Below are 14352 nucleotides of genomic sequence, written 5' to 3' on the forward strand. Positions count from 1 at the left end.
AAGTGTTAAAATATTGCACAGTAGAAAATTGCAAGGCATGTTACACAGTATGCATATAAAAACAACAGTGTTACATGATATTACCTTGTCGTGTTGAGAAAAGAATTATAATTGAATGTTTTCTTTGTTTTCATTTTTTCTTTGCTTATTTTGTAAAATGATGCACATTGCCTTTGCCTCTGTGATGTGAAAACTTGCAGTGGCTGCTGTGTGCGTCTCATTCGCTGCATCTGAATCTGCTCCCACAATTCAACAGGCAACAAAGGAAGAAAGGAAGAGGCCGTGAGCTACAAAGTGTTAGCCAACCCAGACAGAGAGATGTCACCTTATTGTGGCTTTCTGGTCGGAAATGTAAGCCCGCACGTTTAGGGAAGAAACAAATTCGCCCACATAAACGCGTTATAGTTTCGTTTTGGCGCAGAAGCCGACTAAAGGGAAGGTAACGGTGATGTTTTCGACAGCAAACGTTAACAAAGCTAGCTGATTGACTTAGGTAGGAAGCTAGCATTAGCAAAGCTAACATTAGCCAACAATCGTGAAGGAGCGAACCTCTCATGAGCGTGTTGTTCAGGACAAATGCCAACACCTCTGGGTTATTTTGCCTAGTGAGACCAGCAAAAGTGAACCGGTAAGAGACAATATAACGCGAACATGCTTTTAAATGTTTATTTATTTAGAAAGTGCACATGCTAACAAAGTAAGTGGTTGTTAGCTCTTTAATGTTAGCATACAAGCAAGGCGATATCTGCTAACTTGGTAAGCTAGATCGAATTACCCATTTTTTTTTACAGTCTCAACTTTTAAAGTGTATCAATTATATCACAGTTATAGCAGACAGTTTCAGACTATTCCCGTTACATTAAAAAACTAACCAGCGAGGCTAAGCTAAAGGCATGCTGTTATGTCCGTAGGCCCTGCCAGGTCAGGACAAACCTTGCTAACGTTGACTTTATTTATACACGCCGTTTTATGTTATGTGATTTTGTGGGTACGTATCGTCTTATTATTCTCTGATGAAATCGGGTGTAAATCAGCCGTGTAGAACTTTTCAAACAAGCTGTTTTTGTTTTTCGCAGCATCAAATGAAAGGTGGTGGAAGTGGAACTTGACCCATCCAACTGAGTCACCATTTTCCTGCACATAATGGTGAGTAATCAGATTGCAGCCGCCTTGATTATCAAGCAGCTTTATTTAGGTGCTTTCGGTGGCACATGTCTCTAGATAATGCTTTAATCTCGGCTTGCCAGAGCTGTCATGGCTTCTTTTGACAGATGACAAGGCAAAGATTGCTATGCTTTTCATAAAGTCCTGACCATAATGCAATTTGGTCAGTGAGTATTTGGATAGTGATACATTTCCTATGTTTTGGCATTGCATCTTTGCACATTAGATTTAAAATGAATTATTGACTGTGAAATATAAGTGCTGGCTGTCAGTTTTAAGGCTAATTGAAGTTATTAACAACTATTAGGAAAGCTTAAGCCCATATTGTATGGTCCATTGTTAAACAATGTGGTGGGGCAGTGACCCTAAACACAGAGCCAACACAACCAAGACATTTTAAGGACTAAACCATGGCAGCAGCATGAGTTTAGCAGAGTATGACAAGGGAAAACACCAGGCACCTTTAATGTGTATTATAGACTTCCAGCAGGCAATGACACAATGTTTCTCACAACTAGATATTAAACTTAATTTGTTCCTTTTTCTGTAATTTCACTGATTCAACTAAATATATAATATGTAGGATTTTCCCGAAAACAAAGATATATATATAGACTGGTACAGAAGTAATTACTCTCAATCATCACATTTGACCCACTCACAGTGTGAGGTGGTGTATATTTCTGCAGACTCTGCCCTCTGCCCGTATTAGTATTTTCTTCTTATTTTTTAATCTTGGGAAGTTTTTAGGTGTGTATCCCCACAGCGCTCAGGTGAGGTCGGGGTTTTATAAAATGATAGCAAGCAGGTGCCAAACTGCAAGCAGCAAGAATCCAAGAGACACAGCGCCAAAAAAAACAAGAATAAAGTGAGGCGAAACGCCAAATGAGAGTGAATCTGGGATTGGCTTTTATTTCAGTTTTGCTGGCAAGCACATTTATAAACAGTCACTGGCAGTCCTGCATACTATATGTTTAAATGGGAGACAGTGTACATATGGGCTTCAATTTGTACCCAGTTCGCCCTGTATGGATGCATAAACCCATCACATCAAACCTGAAAGTCAGCACTTACAGTGATTGTTTTATTTAAATCCATTGTGCTTCATTGTGTACAGATTTTAGAGCTGAAATGATTATTAAGTCTATAGATAAACAATCAATTTTTGTAATAGAGATATCTTTTTTTTCAGATTTCTTCTTCTCAGCTGTGAGGATTTTTCCCGCTCTGATTTGTTTAAGTTGTTTATAGGTTTTTTGCTGTTGATGAGATATTGGATGACATTACATTGGTCTGCAGGAAATTATATTTTGCCCTTTTTTATTTATTTTTCTGTACCGTTGTTAAATGTTTTCATTGTGTTGTGATATGTGTGTTTCTCTCTAAATCTTGCTTTATGCTCTTGTACGTGTGTATGTCATGCTATGAACATAATGTACAATAATGCGGAAGCATTTTTTGGACTAAACATCGTTAAGATATAATATCTATAATGTTTTGTGTTTTTCTTTTTGCAGGGTTTGATGGCTCCACTGTATGCATGACTTGTTTCGTGCAGCCTGATGGGAGGACACTGTGGATAGTACTTTCATCAGGATACCAGGAGAGCCAACCCATGCCCCCACATTGGAGGGCCTGTCAGAATGAAGAAGATAAGCCTTAAGACCATCCGCAAGTCCCTCAGCATAAAGGGCAAAGAGGAGGGTGACTTTGTCATGCTCCAGCAGCCCTCGGTGACTACAGAGTTTTCTAAGGAAGAGTCACTTTTTGGGGGCTGCTACACCAAAGAGCTCTCTGGCTGTGACCTTGGTGGTGAGGAGGACAAAGGAGGCCAGAATAAGGGCCGCTCAAAGAGCGAGAGCCTGATGGGATCGCTAAAGAGGAGACTGTCTGCCAAGCAGAAGGCGAAAGTGAAAGGCAGCTCCTCTGCCATCGGCTCTGTGGATGATGATGACACCTTCTCATCCTCGTCTGTGCCCATCAGCTTCAATGAGGTGAAAGCCCAGAGACCCCTCAGATCTGCATCCCTGCGGAGTCACCATTATAGCCCCTCGCCATGGCCTCTGCGGTCAGTAAACTCTGACGAGGCGTGTATCAAGATGGAGGTAAAAGTTAAGGCCATGGTTCACTCTCCCAGCCCTAGTCCAAACTTAAACGGCGTCCGGAAAGAATTTCATGATTTCCAAATGGAAGGGCTCTTTCAGGACCAAGCAGAATCCTTAAAGAATCTCCAGCAGCCACAAAACGGGGAGCTGCATCTAAATATTGATGACAATGACGTGCCTGTGGTGCTGGGGTTGACTCCCCAGGACTACATCCAGTACACAATGCCTTTAGATGAGGGAATGTACCCAGAAGGGTCCCACTCCTTCTGCCTGGACAGCTCCTCTCCCATGGAGGTGGTGACTGAAGCAGACAGTCGGTCCCTCCACGCAGACCAGGGTCAGGAGGAACATGAACTGGTTAGTGGGATGCCTCCGGATCTCTTCATGGAAACCTCAGTTAATAGTCTTCTTATCGGTTCCGCTGGTGTGATGCTCCAAAGCTCTCGAGTAGAGGTCCCACCTCCACTCTCTCCACTCCTGCCGCCCATGATGAGTAACGGACATATTCCAAGGACTTTTTCAGGGTTCAGCTCAACGGACAGCCAGGTAGCTGAGAGGGTAAGACACCACCTCAACTTTGACCCGAATTCTGCTCCCGGGGTCAGTCGGGTGTACGACTCAGTCCAGAGCAGCGGGCCCATGGTTGTCACCAGTCTGACAGAGGAGCTGAAGAAGCTGGCGAGGCAGGGCTGGTACTGGGGCCCCATCACACGCTGGGAGGCCGAGGAAAAGCTGGTCAATTTAGCCGATGGCTCATTCCTGGTGAGAGACAGCTCGGACGACAGGTACCTGCTCAGCCTGAGTTTCAGGTCACAGGGCAAAACTCTCCACACTCGCATCGAACACTCCAATGGACGCTTCAGCTTCTATGAGCAGCCTGATGTGGAGGGACACACGTCCATCGTTGACTTAATTGAACACTCTATCAAAGACTCTGAGAATGGAGCTTTTTGCTATTCCAGGTCTCGCTTACCAGGGTCTGCAACCTACCCCGTCAGACTAACCAACCCAGTATCTCGGTTTATGCAAGTGCGCTCCCTGCAGTATCTTTGTCGCTTTGTCATCAGACAATACACAAGGATAGACCTGATCCAGAAACTGCCCTTACCTAACAAGATGAAAGATTATCTGCAGGAGAAGCACTACTGAGGACACAGAGATAGGACAGTGGTAGCAATTTGCACTTTTGTGTTCAGTTAAGAGATTTAAAACAAGGTTTACAGACAACCACAGTTTTGAGATGATCGGTTCTGGTGGCTCTTGATTTGTGTCCAGGTGACTCTGTCACCGTTTAGTCCTCCATTCCACTGTTCTGGGTTTTTCTGCTCATTTTAGGAGGCTCTACTTCCGGAAACGTAGTCCAGCACATAATCTATTGCAAAAATTGTAGAAGAGGTATTCAACCAAGTTGTCTTAGTTGCATGCAATAAGTGCAGACATTAGACATGTTTTGGGATGTATTGTATGGTTAAATGTAACATCCAGCTGTGCAAGTAGAGCAGGTTTAAAAGTTGGGTCTGTAGAAAAATAAAATTCCACTTTGAATTTTATAAAACGTTTAATTTTTATCCTCCAAATTGTACATGTCAAAAATGGATAAGTGTTGCTACGATGAAGCTTTTAAATCAAATGTTAACCTTCCTGCAGACTGACCAATTTTGATCATCTTTTGCATTTTATTACCTGTCAGATTGTGCAGTGTTACAATCTTTTTCAGCATGACCAGACTGAGAAGTAGAACTTGCTGCATCTATACTATGCAAATAGATAAAAAATGGCAAGGCTAGGCGTCATTGTATAACAACTGATGATGGCCGACTCGTGATTTTCATGTTAATCAGATTTTTGCTAATTTACAATTAAACAACTTGTCTGGTGGATGCAGTTTTCTTCCTCAGGTATTATCATGGCATGTTGCAGCTACAAATACATCTGTGCTTCACTGCACTGACACTGGTGCAGGCTTTATTTTTGTGGTTCATGCTTCCTACTTTCAGATTTTAATCAGGGATGGAAATTAGCACCAGCTTAATGCTGATAAAATGTGCAAGTGGCTGCTACATTTGCTTCACCCACAAGCCAAAAAACAATAGGATTCTGTTGAGTGTGTGGTAGAATTTGAAATCCACCAGCCACGGTGGCAAGGGAACATAAAAGTTCATTTTCAACCTTGTTTTTATAGATGTGGATACCTATCACCCAAACAAAAGTTCAAACACTAACAATAGCATCATATCAATAGCAAAACTCACAACATTGTATGAATGACAACGGTTTACCAGGTCCATAGCAGTAACATTTTGTTGCAAAAGATGTCCAAAATGTGCCAGTCTGTGAGAAGCTCTAAACAGTTTGGTCACTCAGAGAGGTAACTTTAAATTGTATGGCTGCATGTAGCCATTATATATAATCTGCAAGCCTGAAGGTACTGACAATGCTGGATTTTAACATGCTGTTTGTAGAAACGGCATCAAGTTGATGTATAAACCTTTTCAAATATGTTAGCATTAAATTGAAATCTTTCTGCATTAGGAATGTTACAAAACTGCACTGCAGCTCAGCCCTAACAACATTGTCACTATGCTTGTATCTGCATGTAAAGGCTTTATGACAGTTAATTAAGGGCACTGTAGAGTTACACTAAATGTGAGAGGAAGTCACGGTAAAAAGGTGAAAGAGCTTTGCTGTGTTGTTTAAGCGCAACTCTGAGTAAAAAGCTGTTTAATGCAATTGCATTTACCTTAGGCTGTTAATAAGTAAAGAAAACTGCCCTCAGTTAGCCTACAACTGATAAACAGACCTCTAGTCAATTGACCTGAATCTGTAAGTAATGATGGCTGGTTCTTAGTTTCGTAATGCCAGCGATGAGCTGGACCCAGATCAAAAGAATCCCAGAAATGGTGCAAGCTTAGGTTAAAGGATTTGGGAAAGCCAGGGTTAAGTCCTCCTCGCCATCCTGGAGTGATGCCAGGGTTTCAGCGTACGACAAAAGTTCCACCACAGCTGCATGGCATCACTAGTGTCATATGGGTTTCAAGGACATAAAAAAAAAAAAGAAGCATCCAGTTTTTGCCATTGCTTATTTACATATTGCCCACAGAGCTGCATTACCCCACAGATTGTCTCTACTTGGCTGTTTGTGCCAGAGTAAAGGGAAGAGCACACAGTATGCTACGCAAGTGCTTTATATGGATACTTTGACAGGGAATTGTGTTTTCACACTATGAATGAGCATCTTTTTTGACATCAGTGTCCTTAAAAGTATTTGGAAAATGGTCTCTCGGACAACTTCAGTAGGTCGTTAGAGTATAGTTCTAGTTTTAGTTAGCTGGGAAATGTCAGTGTCTGAGGAAGTTACCATGAATCTAGCACAGCAGAAATTAGATAGGAACTTTGAATGGTGTTGCATGTTTAAAGACTTAGCATTTTAAAGCTTTGAGTTGTATAGGAATGAAGGATCTAGGCTGTGTGTTTGGCTGTGTAGAGGGATGTTTTTCTGTCACAAACATTGGCTGGACATTCTGTGTACAAGAAATGTATTTTTCTTTTTAGAATCCTTGTGTGAGTTTTTTTGTGACATTTGCCATCTGGGGGATTGGGCTGTACAAAAGGAATGTACGCTTGTTTGAGGTATCCGTTTTATCTGCCTGCAGACCAGTTTCAGAAAGCATGAGAATCATAAAAAAAAAAAGAACTACATTGTCACATTTTTTGCACTTGAATATTCTCCATTGACATGCTTGGATCCTCTCCTGCCTAGAGTTGTCCTTCAGATGGCGTTTTTTTTTTTTAGAAAAAGCATTAAAGTCACACATTTGTCTTTATGTGTTCATATAACTGTTTAGATTAAAATTTTGTTTTTGTCATATGTGTGGGATATAAAGGGTAAGGCACCAGCATCATATCAAAGCCTCTGCTAATGCTCAAGAAATGGGATCATGGCAAGAACGTGGATGTAAATTCGACTTTTTTTTTTTTTTTTTGGGATGTGTGTGTATGTGTTTCAGTTGAAATGTGAAAGTAAAATGTTAGTCTTTTTAATACAATGTTCTTTTAATGGTATTTTCCATTTTAATTTGCAATTTGTCATCAGATTTTGACAAGCAGGAACCAGTTTCATATGGTTTCGCTGCTGTGACTTTTCTAAATACTTACTTAGTTTATTATTAAGCATTATTGCCTTCAATGTTTGATTCCAGAGGTTGATGCTTGTTCAGACTGCTGAAGCATTTTGAATTCATAACAGCTGTTTAGCACTTAACAAGCTCCAACGTATTTTTTTTGTGCATCTCCGTGAGTGAAGGTGATTGTTTACAACACTATGTTTCAAAAAAATGCCCCTCCCTTCCTTTTTTGTTCACCCTCTCTCACATGAACATCTTGGTACAATTTAAAAACTCATTTATTTCATTTTAATGTGTTATACACATTTGTGCTGCTTATGGATATGATTGCCTTTCTTGTATTTAACAACGGGGAAATAGAATGTCACCAATGTAGATGTATGTACACATAATGACTTTGGTTATCATCTTGGGAGAGCAAAGCAGATTTGCAATTTGTTAACAACTGTAGTCAGTTAAAAGAGCATTAGTAGCGATTAGTAAACCCTCTGTAGAGAAACCAGTTCACTCCAGTTTACATTGGTTGTCAACTTTCCAAAGTAGATGGTCTTTTTGTATTTTTCTTTTGGAAAAAATCAACAGTGATTTATTGCACACTTTGGATACAGTTCAAGAGTTTTTTGTATCTGCCAATTATAAATTATAAATAAAAAAACTATATTCTAAAAAAAAAAAAATCTTTGTATGCTCTCATGTGAAAGGAGAATTACCATCATCGCTCACATTTAGAGTCGGTTAAGCACCTTACATACAGAGTTTGAATCATGCCAAAGTTTGCAGCCAGTGATGCGCTCCACAAGAGCCTGATCATGCTTGCCGTTGTGTTAATAGATAAAATCATGGAGGTCTCGATGAGTTTCTCTCCACAGTGGGTACAAATTGGCAGCTAATCCCAGAGCTCCAGTTGCCTAATTTACAAAGACAATCCAGGCGGTCTTTAAATACAACCGAGCAAAGCGGAGACTCAGGGGAAAGATTAGCAGCACCGCTACCATCCACGCTTTAACTTCACTTTAAGTCGACTCTGGAGAAACAGAGTGAGTTTCCGCTTTGTAGACGGGGGAGGAGAAGATGGGGGGGTGGGGGGGGTAATGGTGTCAGGTTTGGACTTGGATCTGCAGAAACACGGTCTGCATGATGATGAGGAGGTAGGCTTTGTTAACTACTGTGTCTGACAGGCCTCTCCAGGCATCTGAGGTGAAGATACACAAGTGTTTACTCTCTGCCCGGTTCAGGATGATTTATTCATGGCACACACTGGTGGTCGCATGTCATATGGAGATGCCTCCGTCATAAAAGGACTCATCTCTTGCCTTCCACTGTTATTTTTTTTTTAATTTGCAGCTTTTCAAACTGTTTATACTTGGAATTTAGTGGGAAAGATTTTACTTTTGCTTGGAAAGTGCAACTTGTCATGACGTGACACGGCATCTCAGCAGGTTTGAATTTGCAAACATTGTGATAAGCAGCCGGCTCACTTTGCCACCTCGTACCCAGGATGTTGCCTACTTACTCAGAGTGCTTCGCTTGTCTTTGAAGGGAAGCTTTCAGGTGACAAAGTGTCAAATCTGTTGCTGTTTCAGCAAACATTAAAATGATACGAGGAAAAAAACTCTTGACAAAATCAACAGAAATTTCAGCATATTTTGTCCCCTCGGTTAAAGTCTTATTAGCAATTCTGCTTGAAATGCGACGTGCACAGTTTGGCTAGGTACACTGTAAACTGAACCTAAGAAAAGATTTTGAACAAGAGCCTTTAGCTAACTTGCTATCAAAGCTTATCTTATTTTATTTCCAGCATGTCTTTCCTTTTTTATGTTATTGCCTAGTATTTTTTTAACATTTGGCTATTTTATTTCCATTTTTTTGCTGAAATCTGATGGCTTTTTCAGAAAAGGACTTTATCAAAGCAATGAGAGTGAACCTAACAAGATAAAGATTAAACCCACTATGAAGCTCCATAAAGCCAAAGGGAGCAGATACAGGTCTTAATTCTCTATAGGTTCATAACCACAAGCACCCCTGTTTTCACATTGTCATTTGACACATTGTTAGTATAAAAATAGCCATTATAGCAGCTTCAAGGCCATGTAAGATGACATCTCACCTACTTGTTGACAAGTGTTAGTCCTAAAAGTGTGGAGAGATAGCAGTTTCCAATCCTGTTCTTTATTTTCTTCGGTTGGACTTCCTCCTATTTCCATTTTGCATCATGCTTTGTTCTTGTAAAATGCGAGTCAAAAACACGAATAATCAAAGACAGCGTTTGCATGTCTTTCGGTGCATAATATCGACACAAAAGTGCTCATTTGTGAGCAAATTTCTTCTCAGTGTGGTTCTTAGTTTGAAACTGTTTACTCTGGAGAATCCATCCATCACATGTCTGCCGTCTCAGATTGATGATCCGTTCCTGCCATCTGGTGCGCTGCGTGGTGCACCCATTTTTCACCTACAAACAGGGATGATGTTGACAGCTTGAATTAGCCAGCAAACATATATATCGCTTTAAATTGTCATGCCAGGAAAACATCGGTGGGTCTAGCTGGTAATGATAAAGCCGAGGTTACCTGCTGGCAACAGATGTCTTTCAGCCCAGAGTGAAAGGTTCAGCTCTATTAATGCTTGTGATCTCGTGCCAGCAGTGCCATACACCACCGAGACCCTCACTTGCTCCATCTATCTTGCATTAGACGCCTCTGAACCCCAATTAGCCCTGTTAGAGAGGGGACTGCCTTCATCATTATCAGGTCCCCACTGAAACAACAGCTCATCGCGGTATTCATTGTGATCATTCTTCACAGTTTCCTATGTATTCGTGGAGTGCATGTTTGTTGAAGTTCAGCTTGCTAGCTACCACTTTGTGTGTCTCACACTGTTGGGCTGTATGCCTTCCAGATCAAAACGCCTTTCATCATGGTGCTCTTCCAAAAGCAACATCTTTCCAGCGCCGAGCAAAGATAGAATTTAGCAAAACAAAGTGGTTCAAACTGTGAACACATAGTTAGCAGTCTGAGTCACTCACTTTTTGGGTACTTCAGGATTCTTAAGAAGGGAGCGCGGTTAATGACCAGAAAATGGTCGATCCAGATGGCTTCAGCTGCAGGGCGTCAACAAAGAGGCTGGCCAGTTTGATATTTGATTGATAGTCTGTCAAGAAAATCATTCCTTTTGTGAGGCTCGTTCATGCCTCAACTTTTAAATGGTGAATATATGATTTTCTTTTCAACTATAACGCTGTCCTTGTGATACTATTTGACAGCAGGAGGAAATGCAAATTAGCTACCTGATCTACCTATAAACTATCTGAAGAAAGACTTCTTTATTATTATGAATGGCATAGGCACACAGGCTTTGAATGATAATAACATGCAGGAATCCGGTGTGTTTATGTGCGTGTGTGCAGCGTGCATAGCTTCCAGTACAGACTGAAGGCCAAGGGGAGTCGTAAGACGCTCGTAATTATGTCATTAAAAAGAGTGACATCTGGAACTTGGGGGCCATCGAGTAACACAGAGTGCCCACCTCCTTCCCTCCGTTGCCCCCTGTGACAGTGACAATCCACTCTCATCCCCGAGCAATCTGCCCATCCCTCACACGGGAGCGAGGTGTGTGTGGATGTGGCGTGGCGGTGGGAAGAGGGGAAGGAGGAGGGGGTTGAACAGGTGGCGGCCATCAGGAAATGGATGGGGAATGTTTTGAATGGGAAACTTGCCTCCATTCCTCACGGAGTACCTGGGTGTCTGCCCTTCACCAGCGGTCCAAGAGGCACAGCGAGGACGGGAGAGATGAAATGAGAACAGGTGGTGGTTTGTCGTTTAACGAGGAATGGAGTTCCCCTGTAGATCCGAGAAAACGCAGCCAATAGAGCAGTATGGACTGGCCTACAACTGCTCGCAGGTCTCAATGGGCTTCAAACAGCATACACAACAAAAGAGCTTTACACATGACGCTGACACTGTACAATGCAAGTTTAACTCTTCGAAACCTGAGCAAATTGGTTTTATTTCTTTCCAAAACATGAGAGGAAGGCAACCAGCAACAAAGGAGGAAATGATCCCAAAATGTATTATTAATAAAACGTACAAGAAAATTATTATTAAATGGATAATTTCAAAAAATGGAAAAGAAAATGTATATAAATGTATGTAATCATGATAATTAGTTATACAGTTTTCACCTGGCTTTTTTCCCCTAGCTTTTTAAAAAATATTTTCTAAATCCTCTTATTTCTTGCAATTTGTACAAGTTACTCATTACCTTTTTACCCCTCTGTGACCAATTTGCTCATGATTCAAAGGTTTAAATACTTGTGAAAAATGTCTTAAAGCAGCACAAGGAAACTGATGTCACTCTAGTTTTTAAAGGGTTAAAGGGATAGTTTACCACAAAATCAAAAATGCATATTTCTACTCTTACATATAGTGCTGTTTATCAGTCAAGACTGTTTTGGTGTGAGTAGCTGAGTGTTGGAGATATAAGCCATAAAGATATCTGCCTTATCTCCAATATAATGGAACTAGATGGCACTTGGCTTGTGGTACTGAATGAAAACAAATTGAAATTGAATTTAACAGCAGTGTCTCTTTCCATAAATGATGACACAGTTAAAATAATCCACAGACCTTGATGAGACCAGTTTCATGTAGGAACTACTGTCTTTCTACTGAACAACATCCTTCAACTGCATCACCATGTGGAAAGAAGCATGAATCTACTGCTAACTTCAGGGCTGCCTCCTGAAGTTAGAGACCCCTTTAAGTCCACTAGTGCTGGCGAAAACTGTTGTATATTTCCGATCCATTGGTAGCACAGTTAGTTTGTTTATAATATATTACGTTAATGCTGCCGTCGTGCCATCTGAATGTTCTGCTGAAGCCCATTCAAACGTCAAAGAATCATCAAATATTCCTACTGAAAAACCAGATCTGCTTCCACTGGCATATTTATAAGTCGGGTGCTTCTCACCTGGGACCACTGAGCTAGCTAATGAGCTTAATGTTTAGATCGCTGTCATGTGCACAAGGCTCTCATCCATGAGTAGATGCATGTGTCCTGCACGGTGATATGGTTAGCAGGTGTATCTCAGTAGAGGGAAAACAGTTCCTACATGAAACTGCTAACAACAAGGTTTGTGGATTATCTTGAGTAAGCGGCTCATGATTTCTGGAAAGAGTCATTGCTGTTGAGTTTTTTAAATATATTTTCTTGTGCTATGAGCACCACAAGCTAAGTGCCATCTAGTTCTGTTACATTCCAGAGAAAGCAGACATCTCTTCAGTTGATATCAGCAACTCACCAAAACAATTTAGATGAGGAAAAATGTGTATTTTTTTGATTTTGAGGTAAACTGTCAATTTAAGTTATTATGGTAGCTGCAAATGGAAAAAGTCCATCTGTATTACCTTAAAACAAAAAGTGCACTGCCAAAAGAAAATGAACAATGTGTAAGTAATGAAATACCTGTCTCCAATCTGTTTTTGGTCAAGGGCTACACCACGATAATTTTGTACTTTGATTGAATCGCAGTCACACTCCCTTCTCTTTGAACTGCCACTGTCCCACAAGTGCTCCCTCAACTGAGATGCTGCATGGCAATTAACAGCTCCCCCACATCTGAGCGCACATTACTCAGCAGGGTACCCGCCCTCCTCTACAGCCATATCCTGCTTTTATTCTTCCCACATCCTTTCTCCTGCAGCACCTAATGTGTTGGCTACAGAAGCTCAGGGCCTTTTGAACCTCTGGTGCAATAATGAGCTCAATCTCTCAGTCCACCACACCTCTGCTACACGGCACCTGCCTGCCGCACAGCCAGTGTGGTGACGCACTTTGTTACTTGAGCCTCATCCTAATTCTCTTTGCATATGCTGTCATCCATTCTTTATTTGATTACATTTACCACACAATTAAGCCAGAGTTTTAATTTCTCTTCCTGGATGTGATATTTTCTAAAGTAAAATGGGTATCCATCATTTTTACTCTATGTGACAGCGAGGCTCATGGATTTCACCTCCTTAGTCACAGCTTCGGGACAGCTGCATTTAGTCTAATCACTGCGATGTATGCTAATTTTGCTTTTTTACATCAGTGGCTGATATTCATCGAATCATCAAAAGCAAAATAAATTATTAAGAGAGCAGCAACTTCTAGTGAAAAACTATAATCATCAGTGTGATTTTAGGTCATTACAACATTCTCACTCTATTGTCTAGTGTCCTAAACTGTTAATTTTCTGTTTAAATGTTTACATGTATATACAGCATGTTAATGCATTTTCTCACCTCTATGCATAGATGCCCTCTATTCTTATGTCTCATTTACACATGCTCAAATACAGCTAAACTTTGAGTTAACTTAACACTCAGATATAAAGTCAGTTTGACTTGAAATAATACTCTAATTGCCTTCATCAGGCCAAAATGTATGTTTTCTTATACTCTGGTATATGACCAAATATCTGCAAAACTAATGACATTTCCACGCACCTCAGCTATACATTGTGTTCAGTGCTAATTAGCAAATATTGGCAAGCTAACACTAAAGTAAAGCCCTTTTCCCTCTGCAGAAATAACCCACTAACACCAGCTAACATCTGGCTTTTGTTTTTGGAATGGGAAAGGTTATTTCTAGTGCTGTATAATGACTCATCCACAAAATACCTATTGTCTCCATTCAGGCAGTGCTAAAATAAGTCTAGATGGAATAACTAAAAGATACAAAAAGAGAAGCAACTACCAAAATATTTTCACTGGCATCCATGCTGCTTGCTACCATTTGCTAACCTTGTTTTCCGGTGTGTCTGTGACACCGAGGTATACGTGACATACAAGGAAAAAGAAAAAACAGAAAGGCATACTCATTTACTGCAGAGCCATGCATGGTTCTGGTGTACTGACAATGTGGAAGGAGTAAATTGCTTGTTTTTATCTTCTTTTACCATTGTTTAAACAGCTTGCACA

General features: G+C 40.7%; 1 protein-coding gene across 1 annotated transcript; it reads left to right on the forward strand.

Moving 5' to 3' along the window:
- The first annotated feature begins 203 nt into the window (after positions 1-203).
- socs6a (suppressor of cytokine signaling 6a) lies at positions 204-7685 on the forward strand. Its single transcript, XM_042510481.2, has 3 exons — positions 204-628; positions 1077-1146; positions 2682-7685. Exon 3 carries the CDS (start codon positions 2808-2810, stop codon positions 4416-4418), a length of 1611 nt encoding a protein of 536 aa, XP_042366415.2. The 5' UTR covers positions 204-628; positions 1077-1146; positions 2682-2807; the 3' UTR covers positions 4419-7685.
- The last annotated feature ends 6667 nt before the right edge of the window (positions 7686-14352 follow it).

Source organism: Plectropomus leopardus, chromosome 21, assembly GCF_026936395.1.
Source record: "Plectropomus leopardus strain MGB_pleo_1.0 chromosome 21, ASM2693639v1, whole genome shotgun sequence".
NCBI lineage: Eukaryota > Metazoa > Chordata > Actinopteri > Perciformes > Serranidae > Plectropomus > Plectropomus leopardus.

Excerpts from the sequence above, each read along its gene's own strand:
- socs6a (XM_042510481.2), top strand. The coding sequence starts at position 2,808 with ATGAAGAAGATAAGCCTTAAGACCATCCGCAAGTCCCTCAGCATAAAG.